Below are 16,222 nucleotides of genomic sequence, written 5' to 3'. Positions count from 1 at the left end.
GGTGCCGTGTTCTTAGTTGCAGGGGGCAGAGCCCACCATCCCTTGCGGGACTCGAGGAATTGAACCAGCAGCCTTGTGGTTGAGAGCCCACTGGCCCATGTGGGAATCGAACCGGCAGCCTTCGGAGTTAGGAGCATGGCGCTCTAACCCCCTGAGCCACCGGGCCGGCCCTCTTCCCCATATTTTTGTTGAACTCCTGTATTGTTACTTGTGTCCACTTCTAGAAGGACAGTGACCTGTCTAGTGAATTTGTGATCTTCCCATAGTCCTTGCCTAAGGCAAGTCCTTTTCCTCATTCAGGCTTGTTCAGGGGGCTATTACCATGTCCCTCAAAGGGTCATTGCTTGGATTGATTTGATTTGCTACATACATTTGAAAGGTGGCAGAAAGCCTGGTATATTTTATTTTCCTGTTGGTTAGACACCCAATTTCATTTTTAATCTTCTCCAGCATCAGGTTTGAAAACAGAATTGGGCAGCTTGGCATTGGTGTTGAACTTCTCATGAGGCTTTGTGCAGAACAGAGGACTGTATGATTACGCCAGACCCCTGGGTCTTCGCATTAGGAGAGCTTGGCATGGTGAACAGCATGAAGTCGGGCTTGTCTCATTTAAATCCGAGGCATGCTTCTCTCCGGGCAGCCGGAGAAGGGAGCCCAGATGGTGATACCTCCTTGCAGGGCGTGGTGAGGATGGGAAATGGGAAGCCTCGAGTACCTGACACGTGTAGTACGTGCACAACAAATAGGAGCAGCTACATCACCCACTGAGACAAATTAGGGCCATGCTGGGCCATGTTTCTAATGAAAAGACATTTGTCGAACTTTGTAGCAAATTGAATGGGAAAATCAGAGTAACACAACAAACTTATGTTGAGGGCCTGTTATGTACAAAGCACCACACTAAGCATTATTGGGGTCACACTGATGAAGACCCTTGTCTTCCAGGAGGTCCCCACATGTTAAGAGGTGGCAGGTCAATTCCTGGGCCCCATGGTGCCAGAACATAAGCAACTATGGGCAGGAGCTGTGGTTTACTTGCCCTTTTAAACCTAGTTCCTGGGCCGGAATGCCTCGTGAGTGCCTCAAGTGCCTAATGAAAATCGGATGGATGGAAGGATGAGACAAGTGCTATAATAAAGAGGCTGCTCTAGAAGTGTGGGGTCGGGAGAGAGCTCTTACTGAGGGATCAGGGATGGCTTTTTGAGGAGGAGAGTGAGTAATTTGACCAGGGCCTTAACGGTAAACTAGACCACGAGCACAGCAAGGTGAGCACATCAGACTGATCAAGGCCAGAGAGTGGGGAGGGGAGGCAACCCAGGCTGGGGTTCAGAGGCAAGGGGACCCACAGGGCGGCAGCTCCCTCAGTTTTACACTTTGAATCACTTACCTGAGATTGAGATCTGTTCTAGAAAGAGGCAGTTGGTGGTTAGGTTTCTTTCTCAGTGAGCATGATGGGTGCCCCAGGAAGTCGGAGGCCCATCTGAGATGACAGCTCTGTCTGTTGCAGTGCCATGGGGACGGTCGTGCTGGATGGGCAGATCTACGTCTGTGGTGGCTATGATGGCAGCTCTTCTCTCAACTCTGTGGAGACCTACTCGCCTGAGACGGACAAGTAAGGCCTCCCACTCCCTTGGGGCGACTGGAGCTTGCTAAACAGCATAAAAACTATGCTATGATTTGAAAAACGAAAAAGTTACGTGGTCTAATAATAAGTTCGTGAAACGTTGATGTCGGTACCACCAGAGCCCTATCTTTCCATAATGCATTAGTAGCATTTTAAAGACTGAAAATTCTGCAGAAAGAAACCTGTTTAACCTCATTTTATATAACACCTAGCACCATCATGTGGAATTATTTTGTGGAACATTCTTTGGAAAACACTAGCAACATTAGCCCAAATTTTTCATTTCAGTATTTGAATCTTTTCACGTGATGTTACAAAACACAAGCATACTAGAGGAGTCAATTGCTCCGAGTGCTTCTAAGGCAATATTCCCTGCATTGAACCGCGCAGCCGGCAGGCGGGCTGAGACCCGGAAGTAGCGCCCAGTCTGTTGGGGCCACAGGCACATTGTGATCCCTCTGCACTGGGGGCCTGCGTCTGGAGCTCTGGGGCACAGAGTGGGGCACACCTTTACCTTCCCCGTGGATAGGACAGAGGCAGGGAGACAGCAAGAATTGAGGCTCCAGGATAAGTGCTGAGTGAGGTAGGAGCGGGCATGGTGACGCACATGTCATGTGAAGCTGGCATGTAGACAGGGACCAAGTGGCCAAGACCTGCATTCGGGAACTTGGACTCAACTTAGAGGAACAGTGAGAGGCCACTGGAGGGTCCAAAGGGCAACGTCTGAAGGCCAGGCCACTTGTGGGGACTTGCAGGTGTCTAGGTGAGAGCCCGGAGCCAAGGGTTGGGGACAAGCTGTGACTAGGCTGCAAACTCTCGGGGACTTGGTGTCCACACAGATGTTGAGGATGAGGGCAAGAGGCCCTAGCAAGGCTGAGTTTACAAGTATGGCACTAGGTAGTGGGTGGTCCCGTTCACAAGACGGGGAGTGCAGGGGAGGAGCAGATCTGTAAGAGGCCTTTGGGGACATGCTGGCAGAGCTGAGCAGAGAGCAGCCATGGGTCTGAGGCAAGGGACAGGCGGCAGCCAGAGAAAGCCAGGAGCAGAACGTGGGGGAGGCGCTAAGCGATGGGGAGGTTGTCCGGGCGCGAGGGAACACAGCACAGTGCGCCCGAACCTTTCTAAGCTGTCTTGGGGGACGGGGACACCGGCTCTCATGGCTCCACTCCTACTTTGTCTCTTTCCTGAAGGTGGACAGTGGTGACCCCAATGAGCTCGAACCGCAGTGCTGCGGGGGTCACAGTCTTTGAGGGCAGGATACACGTGTCGGGAGGCCACGACGGCCTGCAGATCTTCAGCAGTGTGAGTGTGGGGTCCCCCTGGGCTAAGGGCACCTACTGCTTCCATCCCTGAGAGTTAGTGTAAAAGGGAATTCTCTGGGAAAAAGCTTCACCCTTGCCGTTGCTGGTAAGGCGTCATTGAGTGAGGTCTCAGGCCATTACTGTGTTCTCTGAAATCCTTCCGAGAATGGGAACCGGTATATGGGGTCAGGGGGCGCGCAGGGCAGAGTGTAGCCACCCCACCCCACCCTGCGTAGCTCTGCATCGAATGCTGGTGAGACCCGGTGAGAGTGCTGCCCAAAGCAAGCTCGTATGTGTGGAGTGTGACTTTGCAAACACTTGTATTCTTCTGGATTTGTTCTTTAAAAAAACCTCAACAGCCATTTAGTGGCCGTTCCCTAGAGTCCCTGTGATGGAACGCACTCTGGACAGATTTCAGGAGACCCCGCTCTCATCCCGCTCTGTCACTACACAGCAGTGCAGCCTTGGCAACTCCTTCATTTGTTTCCTTAGATGTAAACAGAAGAGGTCAGGGTAGGCGCTCTCTCACCTGTCCCTATAAGCCCAAGAGCGGGTGTGCGGTCAAGCAAAACGGGCATTAGAGCCAGAGCACATGCTGGCAGAGCTCCCTGTCCCCAGGCTTCCCACTAGAGTCCACCGTGTCCCGCGAAGCCACCCCGTGGATGGAGCTTTGGCTCTGACTGTCCTGTACCTGTGCCTCTCTCCCTGCTGCAGGTGGAGCACTACAACCACCACACGGCCACCTGGCACCCGGCCGCTGGCATGCTGAACAAGCGTTGCCGGCATGGAGCCGCCTCCCTGGGGAGCAAGATGTTTGTCTGTGGGGGCTACGACGGCTCTGGCTTCCTGAGCATCGCCGAGATGTACAGCTCCGTAGCAGACCAGTGGTGCCTAATAGTCCCCATGCACACACGCCGGAGTCGCGTCTCGCTGGTGGCCAGCTGTGGACGCCTCTACGCTGTGGGGGGCTACGATGGGCAGTCGAACCTGAGCTCGGTGGAGATGTATGACCCAGAGACGGACCGCTGGACGTTTATGGCCCCCATGGCGTGTCATGAGGGCGGGGTCGGTGTGGGCTGCATCCCTCTCCTCACCATCTAAGGCAGAGGGTGAGACGCGGTGGGGTAGGGATCTGGTACAAACATAGGCACTTCCTTCCAGGGACAGTCCCTCCTGGCAGAGGTGTGGACCAGAAGACGGGGTGAAATGTGAGCTCACTGGAGGTAGTTTCCCCAGGTGCTTACGTCCTCCCTCACTGTGCTGCCCTTGTGACCTCCAGGTCTAGGTCATCAAGATGCACAGCATGGGACAGAAGCCCCTGTGGGTCCCACAGCTGGTGACATGGGACTGTTTCGCTGGTCCACATGTACACAGACTCCATCCAAGCCCAGTGCCCACCTGCCACAGCTGCAGGCCGCCCGCAGGCAGCAGGCCTTCCATCTGACACCCCTCGCCTGCTCTGCTCCGGCCATGTGCTGCCTGTTCGTGATGGGGTGGCTGCAGTGGCCAAGCTGGTTGGAAACTGTGGGGTGTGGCTGGGAGAGAAGGACGCTCCAGTGTCTCACTGCCTGTGATGACGACCGTGCAGCCGCAGCACCGCCTCCTTCCGTCCTGGGCACAGAGGATTTTGTCTCTTCGCTGGGTCAGCAGGGAGAACAGGCTTCTGTAGCTAATTTTGGGATTCCAGTGAGGTCTTTTTCATCTTGTTCAGGAGAAACAGAAGAAAAAAACAAAGATACTTGAAAGAAACTGAAGAAAATTTAAAGAAACGAGAGAGAAAAATACTTTTTTTTTTTTTAAGTGAACATTTTTTGCAAGAAAATAACATGAAAAAAAGACACTAAAGGGGAAATACGTGTTTTAAGTAGAAAACCACCTAACATGAAAGGGCGGTATCCGCTCCCACATTCGGATCCAGGGTCCTGAGGCCTCACACAGCACTTGGGGTTCCCTCTGAGCCTCGGTGTGTTTGAATCAGTGCTCTCGACTGGTCCTGTGGCAAGGTGCTCGTGAGGTTTGTCTTCACACCCATCATCAGAGGACTTTTTTAATCGTAGGTTTAGTGAGTCGGCTGAATTACTGCCACTCTTCTAGGTGGGAGCTCCCAGCTCGTCGCTGGGGGCTCCGGTACCCGTGTGGTTACCTCCCACTGCCACCATGGCTCTCATTCAGATCTCCACCCCCACTTTCATTCCTTCCTTGTTTGACCAGCAGGAAGCAGCAAGTCTGGCCAGAGTCTCACTCGCCCATCTGTCATTCTTGGATAGCTGTCCTCATTATTACGCTTCTAGGGCACATTGACTGTTTGTACTCTAGAGCCTAACCAGGGACTTGGTCCTTCCCCCAGCCATGGGCTGGCTTGGTCCAGTAACCTCAGCTCCCCTGCCAGGCCACTGCTCCTCCATCCACTCGCCAATTCCAGGGGTCTGGCCTCCCTCCGGCCCTTGGCTGACCAATCAGCCAGGTTGACCTTCACATTCAAGCAAAATGCTTTGTGATATGAAGAACTAATGGTCGAAAGAATCACTTGCTGCTGCGAAGAACAGGCTTTACATTTCTTCCTCTGATCTTAGCAAATGACCTCTTGAAGACTCTCCATGCTCCTCCTTCCTCCTCCCTGGATGGGACCATGATGTAGCACAGTAGGACCTGACTGGAGGACACTGTTACCAGTGCACTGAGCAGTGGGGCTGTCTGTCCTCCTGCTGCTGCCAAAACCTGGTGTCCTAAGATCTTCCAGTAGAGACAAAAAGAGGGTACAATTCCTTCAATGCAAGACAGGGGCTTAGGGCCCCAATCTCTACCTGGTTGGTCTCCTGTCCACTGCTGCCTGCCTGGGGTGGCCTGGAAGCCTGCTCAGAAGGGCACAATGTGCAGCCTGAGACGTCTCCCAGCCCAGGACCGTGAGGTTTACCAGTGTGTGCAATCGCCATGTATCCAGAGGGAAGTACCATTGCTACCTGCCACTTAGGAGTTGGGCCTCTGCTACAAGCACTTGAAAATATGGTTTTTTGTTTGTTTGTTTGTTTGTTTGTTTTTTAAACTACTCAACAATCTGATATAGTTTTGCCTGGGCTTGTGGAGCTCTGGCATTCCTCACTCCCTCTGGGTTTGCCTACAGAGGTAGACTCAAGGAAGTGGGAGTCTGCGTTTCTCCTTAGAGAGGAGTGTATCAGTGCTCGTCTTATTATAATAAGCCCCTATCTTGTACATTTGAGCCTGGGCTGTGAAGTTGCTGAGAGTCTGTCGGTGGGCTAATCGAATGCATAGGCCTCACCAGGTCCTTAGGATGCTGGCCCAGGTTCTGCCACTGAGGGTGACAGATCATTTTTCCATGATCTGCTGCTTTTGTAGTGGCCTTTCTACATTCACTGCCACCTCCTGGTGTAGAAGTTACACTGCTGCACCTGAGAGTGTTTCCAGCTAAGATGTAGCCAGTGCTTGGATCTGGGTACAAATATGTAAACAACATTTCACATCCTTCAGTCGGTTCCTCAGTGTGATGGTGAATGTTTGCAAATGGCTAGTCTGGTGCTTTGGTGTTGGGGTCTTTCCCATAGCATCCTGAAAAGACAAGTCATCGATGGCCCATGGATGCTGTGAAAGGAGCTAGGACAGGTGCTGTGCTCAGTGGGTCTTGGGTCTAGCCCAGCTCTGAGCAGAGGACTGGGGCCTTCTCCGTCCTTGGGCATTTCCCCTTTTCAGGTAACACACAGAGCCTTCTCTTCTGGGTTTCACCTGAGGTCAGAGCCAGGATGGGAGCTGAAGACCAGCCTTTTGACTTGGCCACAGAGATGTGAGTAGGTAGAAATTCTGCTCCCCACTCCCCCAATTTATTGTTTCCCAGAAAATCTTATTTCCTTTTATTTATAGAACGCATGTCTTTTGTGTTAAGAAACCAAAGAAAAATAAAGAGTACACTTCTAATATCTTTTTGCCCTTTCCTGATTTATTTTTTAAAATACGTATTAGAAGTAAATCATATTTTTGTTGTAATTCAGTGAAAAAATATATTGGATAAAGTAAAAATATGTGAAAATAAGGAGAGAGCCAAATATAACAAAAGTAGTCTTTGGAGAGACACGTGTGTGTTTTATTTTATAAGAATGGGTTCTGGTGAGAAATATGCAAAAGATTTCATTAGCATGTTGCCTATTTGCTCCAGCCGAGATCCCCACTTCTCTTGGCTTTCCCCTTTTCTTCACTCACTGCCATAAAACTCCAGACTCCCCCAGTGGAATGTGGCTGGCCTATTAACTGCCTGGAACCAAAACCTCCAGCTTCTTTTTTATACCAGAGGTAGTTCACGTGAGTGCACATAAAAGTCACTGGAAAATTCTTAAACCACAGATTCATTCGTATACCCCTCCCCAGAGACCGATTCCCTGGGGTTGGGGTACAGCTCAGGCTCTCAGATGCGGGCCAGTTTCCATGGGAGAACAGGACTCCTGTGTTTCGTTTTCACTTCTGTAAATACAGCCACATTCCAGGTCTGCCTTCCTGAGGTGACATCCTGGTTACTGGGGTTGTGGGTGTTAGGAAAGTCTTCATTCAGACTTTTCCAAAAGTCAGCTTATGGTCAGTCTCATCCATTGGGTAACAATGGTGCTCGGATGGCAACTTTATTTGTTCAGTTTTTGGAAGGGTATGTCACGCCCACATACACCCCACCGCACAGGTTTCACACATACACACGCTGTCTGTTGACTCCCTTGGTCCTCTCGGGAATCCCCACAGAGGAAGTAGCCTGACTCCACTTAGAGTAAAGAACCTGCCTCAGAAGGGCTGAGTAACTCATCTCATTCAACTGCCTGGTAGTTGTGTCAAGAATTGAGGCCAGAGCTCCAGTCACAGTCCAGTTCACCTGAGGGGAGGAGCGTCTTCAGCTTGGAAGCAGGGGATCATCCAGTCTGCATGTCCCGTGTGTGGGTGTCTGCTGCCCACATGGTGATGGACTTGGGAGACGTCAGCAAGGGAGAGAGAAAAGCCATGTTTAGAAAATAAGCAGACACCTTTGTGCTGAAACGGAGCCATATTACCTGTGGCTTCTGCTGTGAGAGAAAGGGCAAATGCCTACAAAGCAGTAACAGCCCTTTCCACGTAACCGATGCCCCTTGCTCAGAACCAAAGGGCCCAGAGGTGAAGAGTGGGCTGGTGAGCTTTGGCTGCACGAATCTGCTTCCCTTTCCATTTCCTCTGGACTGCTCCCCTCAGTTCCCTATTTAATTCTCTTTTTTTAGGTTTGCAGTTCAGGATGAAAAACCCAAGCTCCAGAGCATGGGATAGCAGGCCGCTGTGATCTGGCACTTCTCCCCACTCAGCCTCCCTGAAACCCCCTTCAGGGTGTCAGTTTAAACATCACCCCTACAGGAAAGCATCTGGTGGAGGGGGGCTAGCACCCCTCCGTGCTTGGCCCTGACTAGCCCAGCAGGGTAACGAATGGCCCTGTCTGCTCGTCTTACCCAATAGGTAGCGTGCTCCTTGAGAGTCCCTTGTGCACCCAGCACCAGGCACACACAAGCGGTGCAGAAATTTATGTTTCTTGAACTTGAGGACAGTCAGGTATATCCACATTCAAGGGTCGTGTAATCATGCTTCCCTCGTCTTCCTCTGTTTTGTATCACTGATTTATTAACAGGAGTTTTACTGAGTTATAATTTGCATACCTTAAGATTCACCCAATTCAATGATTTTTTAATTGTACAGAGTTGTGCCACCATGACCACTGTCCCATTTAAAAATATTTTCAGCATTCCAAAATGTTCCCTCTTCCCTCCTGCAGTTAATCCTCACTCTCACTCCCATCCTCAGGCAACCACTATTTTGCTTTCTGTCTCTAGATTTGCCTATTCTGGACATTTCGTATAAATGGGACCATACAACATGTGGTCTTTTTTGTGTCTGGCTTCTTTCCTTAGAATAATGTTTTTGAACTTCATCAATGTTATAGGATGTGTCAGTCGCTTGTTCCTTTTATCGTTCCTCTGCCTCCACACTAGTTCACACCATCAGCGTGTCCCTTAGAACCTGTATCACTTAATGGCTTCCTAACTGGTCTCCCTCCTTCTATCTTTGCACCATCTGCAGTCTGTAGAAAGAAGAGCAGTCAGACTGAAATTGCAAAGCTAAATCAAATCATGTCATTCTGCTCTGACCCTTCCAGTGGCTCCCCGGGCCTCAGGCCCTATTCTGTTGGGATGGTTTAGGGGGCAGTTCAGACACAGCTCCCCTAACAGAGAGGATATGGCCCCTGGAGACGGACCGTGAGGGACACTTAGTCCCTCCATCCCAAGCAGAGCTCTCCTTGGCTCTTCATAGAGCATTTGTACATCAAGTCTTGTCAGCTCCTCAACAGCCTGCTTGAAGAGACAGCAGGGATATCCTGTTTTATAGATGAGCAAAATAAGGCTGAGAGGGAAGAAACCTACTCAAGGTCACTCAGCGATAAATGGCTGACAAAAATAATCAACAGGTAAATTGATAAATTGTGACACATCCATACTTGGCAGTAAAAGGAATGAACTACTGATACAGCCTGAATGAATCACAAAATAATGATGCTTAGTGAAAGCAGCCAAATGAAACGAGTATATGCTGTATGATTCTGTCTTCGTCTGCTCGGGCTGCTATAGCAAAATATGGTAGAGAATGGCGTATAAACTACAGAAATTCATTTCTCACAGTTACGTAGGCGGGGAAGTCCGAGACCAAGGGACCTGTAGATTCAGTGCCTAGTGAGGTCCCATTGCCTGGTCCACAGACAGCTGTCTTTTTGCTGCGTGTGTCCTTACATGGCAGGAGTGGGAAGGGAGCTCTCTGAGGTTTCTCTCATAAGGGCACTAATCCCACTCATGAGGGCTCCACCCCGTAACCTAATCAACCTCCCACAGGCCCCACCTCCAAAATACCATCACGTTGGAGGTTAGGATTTCAGCAGATGAATTTCAAGGGGGCCAAACATCCAGTCTATAGCAGATGTCATTTATGTAAAACTTTAGAAAATATCAATGAATCTGCAGTGACAGAAAGAAGGTCATTGGTTGCCTGAGGACAGCAGGGTGGGGAGGGGTGCCGGGAGGAGGCAGGGGTGATACAGGGATTGTGAGGAAACTTTCTGGGCTGGTGGGTATATGTACTATCTTGATTGTGGCAATGGTTTCATGGGTGTGTACTAAGTCAGACTTATCAAAATGTACCCTTTGACTATGTGCAAATTACTGTATGTCAGTCATAGCTCAATAAAGCTGGTTTTTGTTTCTTACGTTTCTTTTAAAGCAGCAGAACACTGACCCTCACTGTGCCTTCTGAATCCCCGAGGTCTGTTGTCTCCTGTGGTGCTCCAGGTCCTGGGGGCGGGATTCAGTCTGGGACGGTAGGGGGGCCTGTGGCCTTCAGCGGCATCGTGGTTTCCATCACAAGGGAACCACCCCAGGTTAGCAGCTCCCATGCTGGAGTCGGTGTGTCCACCCATGTGAGTAAACCTCAGGATCCTGCTTTTGTCGTTTGACACAAACACTTTCCTCAGCGGTACGTGGTCTTCAAGACTCACTGCTTTGAGATGCTGGATTCCTTGATGCACACGCTCACCTCATCCTACCCCTCCTATTTCAAAGTCATGCTTTGCTAAAGCGCAGCTCCCACTTTAAGGAAAAGTTTTTCTTTTCCTGTTTTGCTTGATCCTACCCTCATTCTCCACCACTTGTATCAGGAGCCCCGCCCCAATAACCCATGTTAACACCTTTGTGTATTTTCGTCTCTATTCTCAATACTCATATAAACCACCTATATGTATGTGCATGTCCACATTTGAGAGTTTTCTTCCTTTTTGCAGAACATAGATTCTATTATACATAGTTTTTTGAGCATTCTTTCCCTCACACCCACTGAAGCTCTAATCCATTTTGGAAGGCGTGTCTTGTCCCAGGGTGTGTTTGTCCCACCATGTATTCACTCATTGCTCAGCTCGTTTCCTCTTTCTCTCACATTTGGTTTTCTTGAAAGGTGTTAACTATTTTTTACACGTGAGTCTTTAATCCAGCTGGAATGTTAGCAGGTGGTATGTATGCTTTTTCTCCAGGCCACTGAATTAAGCCTGCTTCATTCAGTAAAGATCCACCATTTCCCCAATGAACCAAACTGCCATTTTAGTCATATAGTCCCTTCTCCTCTATGTGGCACCTGATTCCGGGTTCTCTCCTGTTCCACGGGGCCCTTTGTCCCCCTTCCTGGACCACAATCACTTTGTCCCAACTCATTTTTCTTTTTCAGTTTTCTTGGCTATTCCTGGACGTTTATTCTTACATGTGACTTTTAAGATTATTTTATTCCCTTCAAAAACACACAAACCCTGTTAGGATCCTAATGGACTCTACTCCTTTCAGAGTATGTATTTTGAGAAGACTGAACTTATTCGTGAAAACGGAAACAACGTTAGTGTTCAACAGCAGAAGTGACTTAAATACATGGATGCCTAGATACCCAATGGAACATTCGGCAGAGAGAAAAGAGTTCTGTGGTGGGTCAGTTGATTTGACTGAAATGTGTTAGCTGATATGTCAAATGAGAAGAAGCTGCCTGTCAAATGGAGCGTATACCATGAGGTCATTTTTGTTTTAAAATAAAACTCCCGTTTGTGTGTGTCTATCTGTAGGTATATGAGGAGTGGAATTTGAATCCTGCAGCCTTTAAACGTAGCCCTAGAGGCCTGTTTCCTGGTGTGTTCCCACCCCCGCCCCCGGTGGGCTCTCCATTCTCAGTCCCGCTTCTGTGGGACTGAAGACTTTCAGAAGCTGCCAGGCCAAGAAGCTGAGCAGTATTTGGAGCCTCTGAGCTATGTCGCGGCCAGATGGGTAGCAGCTATGAGAATGAAGCTGTGTGGCCCCCAGCAGGGCCTGGTCGCAAGTCCCCCAGGCCCGCCTCTCTTGCAGGGTACAGCACGATGGACCAGCTCCCCCAGACCATGTGTGATGCGGTGTGGACCACCACAGATGGACCGTGAGCTTCCAGGGAGAACTTGCTCAGGCCAGGGTCATAGTGTCCAGAGCCCAAGGGGCTGGGCCTGGTGCCCCCAGAAGACCTGCTGAGGCCTGGAAGTACTCGCTTTCAGCAGTGGGGGTCAGGCAAGGGAGTGTATGCGGTGTGAATGAGAGTGCTGCTTCCTGTGGGGCTGCAAGGGTTAGACATGACCTTCTCCTGCTGAATCTTTCCCCACCCTGGGGACAAGGTCTGAGGGTCTCAGTTTATCGTGCTCAGCCCAAACCTGCCCATTTCCCAGTCCCACCAGGGTCACTCCCTCCAGCATCCCTCACCCCTCTCCCCCATCCGTGGGTGCTGCCCAGGATTTAGGCAGCCAGAGGGTTGGAGTGTGGACTGTAGGCAAGTCCACCAGTTTCCTTAATTTTCTCACTAAAGGTTGCAGATGATGGGCGTGGCTTGCAAGGCAGGTGTGAGAGCTGAGAGGCTGCATGGAAAGTGGCATTCATAAGTGATGGAGTCCCCGGCCTCCCTCTATGACTAAGAAGCCCATTCTCCCAGGGGCTGTCCACCATGGCCCCTCAAATGAGAGACTCATTCAGATATTTCCGCATCACTGACTCGAAGGAGGAGCCTGCTAGTGAGAAGAAAAGGGGGTTCTTCCATTCACAAGTACCACTGAGCTGCGACGGTGTGCCGGCCTGTTCTCAGGATGCATGCAGCCGTGACCAAGACCGAGGCTGGCTGGTCCCGATGCCAGGCGTGAGAGACAGCGGGAGCCAGGGATGACAGTCATGTTTTGGGGATGGATGAAGTTGCCATCGGGTGGGCTGGAGGAAGGACAGGTTTGAAGGGAAGCTACTGAGTGTGTGACACCCCTTGGACATCCACGGGACGTGTCCAGGAGGCAGTCTGAATCACAAGTCTAGTGTTCGAGGAGAGGTTCTGGCTGGAGCTTTGTGATCCAGGAGGAGGCGTAAAGGAACCAAAGGCAGTCGAGCAGGCTGGGGGCAGGTTCCTGTGCTTTCCCGAGCCTCCAGTGTGGCCCTCAGGTGCCCCGTCTGTCCTAACCCCATGTTTCTCCCCATGACCTCAGGGACTCTGGGTTCCACGAGGCACAGTGGAATCGCCCCCAGGGTCTGCCTCATTGGTCTCCTCACCCAAAGTCCAGCCAGTCCCGCTCTAAACACAGTATTTATTCACTCATTCACTTAATCATTTATTTCAGAAACATTTTATTGAGCCTCTGTCCTATGGTTCTCACCAGAGAGCAGACTGACCCCCTTGGAGGTGCCTGGAAGGGACATTTAGTTGTCACAGTGACTGGGCAGGGAGCAGGGGTGCTCAGGGTCCTGCACAAAAGGCACTGCCCTCCCAGGAGCCCAGGGGCATCTCGATGAGCAAGCCATTCTACAGCCACCTGCACTTGGCTCGGGAAGGCCCAGCTATGAGCAGACACAGTGCGTCTGGCCAGAGGCACAGCAGCAAGTGCCAGTATGGTTTGAGGATCATAAATGCCCAGATGAGGTCGTCATTCCCGTCACCCTTACTGATGGGAAGGACACTTCTGCCCAGGAGAGAGCAAGAAGGGAGGTTTCTTGGAGGAGGTGACTTTGGAGCTGTGCTTTGAAGGATGAGTAGGATTTACAGACACAGGATGGGCAGGAATTCCAGGCAGAGGGAAGCAGGTGTGCAAAGGCAGAGGAATGTGGATGGGTTCAGACTATGTAGGAAGGGGGTGTTGGGGGTAGCAGAGGGGGTGGGCAGGTGGGAAGAGGAGGTCGTGGTGGGGATATGGGGCCTCCCCTCCCTTCTCTAGCCCTAGAAATTCCACAGGATGTTGGTGATGATGTCGTATTTGGCTTTCTCATACATGTCCCTGACCACAGGTGGCAGCTTCGAGGTGTCAACCTCCGGAGTGGCTGCCTCAGAGGACGTAGCAGAACGCTTCTCTCGGGAGACCTGCAGAAGTGATGCTGGGTAGTCACTGCTATCACCCTCACTGAATGACCCTTTTCTGTCCTGCCTATGGCCCCTCTCTCCAGGCCAGGAGGAAGAGACTGGGGCCCAGGTAGCAACGTTGGTGAGAGGCTGGAGGCGGTCCCCAGGCCTGGATGCTGGGACTCACGTTCACCCTGGCTATTCCACTCACTGGCCAGGAGACTCCATCTGTGGCTTCTGTTTTCCCAAATGTGGGATGGGAAGGAGGGTGAGGTTCCATGGAGTCTCTTGTGCCCAGAGCAGAGTCAGCGTCCTGAGAACGCCAAGTGGCCTCCCCAGCCCTGACCACGTCTCTCCTCCCCCCCCCCTACCAAACGACTAGCCCACTAGCTGTCCTCAAGACCCTCCCAACAACCTGTATTGAGAAGGGCTTGATCAGCCTCATTCTCCAGATGAGGAACCCTGAGGCCCCAGGTGCCCACGTCACTGGCTCACCTCTGGCTGGCGCTGGTGGCAATCGACCAACAGGAGACGGTGATACTGCAGCATGAAGAAGGCGCCGGCGCACTTCCGCTCCTCCTGCAGGGTGGGGGGAGCACAGGGGCTGGAAGCATCCTCGCTACTGGGTCCCCGGGTGAACGACCCTATCCCACGACCCACCCTGGCATATCCCTCATCCTCCCAAACCAGAGATGCAAGCTGAGCATTACCCCAGGGCCCAGGAAAGGCCACCGCTGGGAAGGACCTGAGCGGACCAGATGCTCGCCCATCAAGATAAAGGACATGCCTGTTACTCAGCGGGAATAAGCATCCTTAGATTCCCACGTCCGGAGGGAGCAATGTTTCTTTAAAATGTGTGTGTACATAAAAAAGACACGGACGATGACACACCCACCGTTAAAGTTGTCTGTCCCTGGGTTGTAGGGTTATAGGATTTTTACCTTATTTTATTTTGCTTCTCCACATTTTGTTAAAATGCTATCATAAAATGTTATTTTTCTAATTTTATAGAAGCAGTTCTCCCTAAGTTGATTAGGGTCCCACTTTTTCTAGTTAGTAATATTTTTTAGCATGTATTGCTTTTGTAATAAGGATTGGTAATTTATGGTAAGAAAAAGCAATGGGGAAACAACTGACTTTTTAAAAAGCTTCCAGAGTGAGACCTCACACGTCCAGATGAGGTGGGTGGAGACACACACAGCCCCCTTGAGGGGGGAGAGACGACGGGACCTCTGCCCCTGGGGGGAGACTCACCCCGTCCTCTCTGAAGGCACATTCTTGGGGTTGTCTCAGCCGCTCTGAAAGGCACACCGTCTCTTTAATCCTGAAGTGGAACAACGTCTTGGTGGTGGAGTTCTACAGAAGCAAGAGAAACATCCTCGTCATCTCCCTCTTAGGGATGAGGGAGCAAAGGCACAGACAGGTCACGGGTACAAGTTAGAAGGCGCTGAGCCGAGATCTGCACTTTCCACCAACACCAGGCGCCTACCTAAGTGGCCACAGCAGAGATGTAAGGTGTGTGGGGCTTTTGGAAACTGGCAGAAGGATACCACTTCATAGCTGTCCAACCTTGAGGGGTCCCTTCTGGTCTTTGCCCCTCACTTTCCTCTTCCGTGAAACAGGAAGAATAGCAGCCTTGCATGCTCAGCTGCCAGAAGAGAGGTAATGGGGTCGGAAGCGGCCACTGGAAGCCTTGGGAAGGCCCTGGTGAGACCAGTCCCTTTCCTGTCTATTCTTTGAAACAGTTCAACGTATTCCTTCAAGCCCAGGGCCTGAGTGCAGTCTAGATTCCCAGACCCTACATTTCATGCCTGGGTGAAGCCCCAAATTTCCCAGCTAGCCAGCGGTCAGGCCCTGGATTGCAATCTTTGGTTACCTTCTGATGGGAGAAACATTCTATCAATAACAACATAGCTAATGTTAACCAAGTATTCTGGACCTGTGCCAGGCATTCTCCCCTGCCTGCCACCCTCACAGGCTGCTATAAGGCAGGGTTACCTGCTTCCCTGGCCTGGGTCCATACACACTCACCGAACTAGGCGCTGGCATGGCTTCCAACAGACCGAAGAGGGGCTGTCCTCTTCGCCCCTGATTGAAGATCTGCAAGGCCTCTGTGACAATCTCCTCATAGCTCGGACGGCGTTGGGCCACACAAGCAATTGTTGCCAAGCTTACCACCAGCACGAGTGCCCTCCAGGCTCCTGCCATTGTCCCTTCTCTGATCCACTGCCACTTGCCGTCCCTTTTAGGTGTTACTCAGAATGTCTTGCCCAAGGGCTTCTGGCGACATGCAGGGTTGGGGCCTTCCTGAAAAGGGCCTCTCTTTTCCTCTGCCAGACACCAGTTTGACCAATATTTTGAAATACCATTGGCTAAAAGGCAA

The 16,222-nt window shown here is 51.1% G+C and overlaps 2 protein-coding genes across 3 annotated transcripts in view; one reads left to right on the top strand and one right to left on the bottom strand.

Annotated features, from left to right (window-relative positions):
• Nucleotides 1-6,854, top strand: part of KLHL18 (kelch like family member 18) — a 51,121-nt gene extending 44,267 nt beyond the window's left edge. For both annotated transcript variants that reach the window (XM_019724005.3, XM_019724004.3), the window contains exons 8-10: nucleotides 1,508-1,612; nucleotides 2,815-2,926; nucleotides 3,640-6,854. In XM_019724005.3, coding sequence (XP_019579564.1) covers nucleotides 1,508-1,612; nucleotides 2,815-2,926; nucleotides 3,640-4,026 — 604 coding nt within the window. In that variant the 3' untranslated portion in view covers nucleotides 4,027-6,854. The remainder of the gene's footprint in view (nucleotides 1-1,507; nucleotides 1,613-2,814; nucleotides 2,927-3,639) is intronic.
• Nucleotides 6,855-13,116: 6,262 nt separating this feature from the next.
• Nucleotides 13,117-16,104, bottom strand: LOC109443408 (15 kDa protein A-like). Its single transcript, XM_019723711.3, has 4 exons — nucleotides 15,871-16,104; nucleotides 15,094-15,195; nucleotides 14,335-14,418; nucleotides 13,117-13,860 (listed from the first exon to the last, which is right to left on the bottom strand). Exons 1-4 carry the CDS (start codon nucleotides 16,045-16,047, stop codon nucleotides 13,720-13,722), a joined length of 504 nt encoding a protein of 167 aa, XP_019579270.1. The 5' UTR covers nucleotides 16,048-16,104; the 3' UTR covers nucleotides 13,117-13,719.
• Between the last annotated feature and the right edge of the window lie 118 nt (nucleotides 16,105-16,222).

The sequence above is a fragment of the Rhinolophus sinicus genome, chromosome 5 (genome assembly GCF_057876585.1).
Source record: "Rhinolophus sinicus isolate RSI-liver-muscle chromosome 5, RSI-T2T, whole genome shotgun sequence".
In the NCBI taxonomy this organism is placed as follows: Eukaryota; Metazoa; Chordata; class Mammalia; order Chiroptera; family Rhinolophidae; genus Rhinolophus; species Rhinolophus sinicus.
The sequence above is the reverse complement of the archived record's forward strand: the minus strand, read 5'-3'. Positions and strand labels throughout refer to the sequence as shown.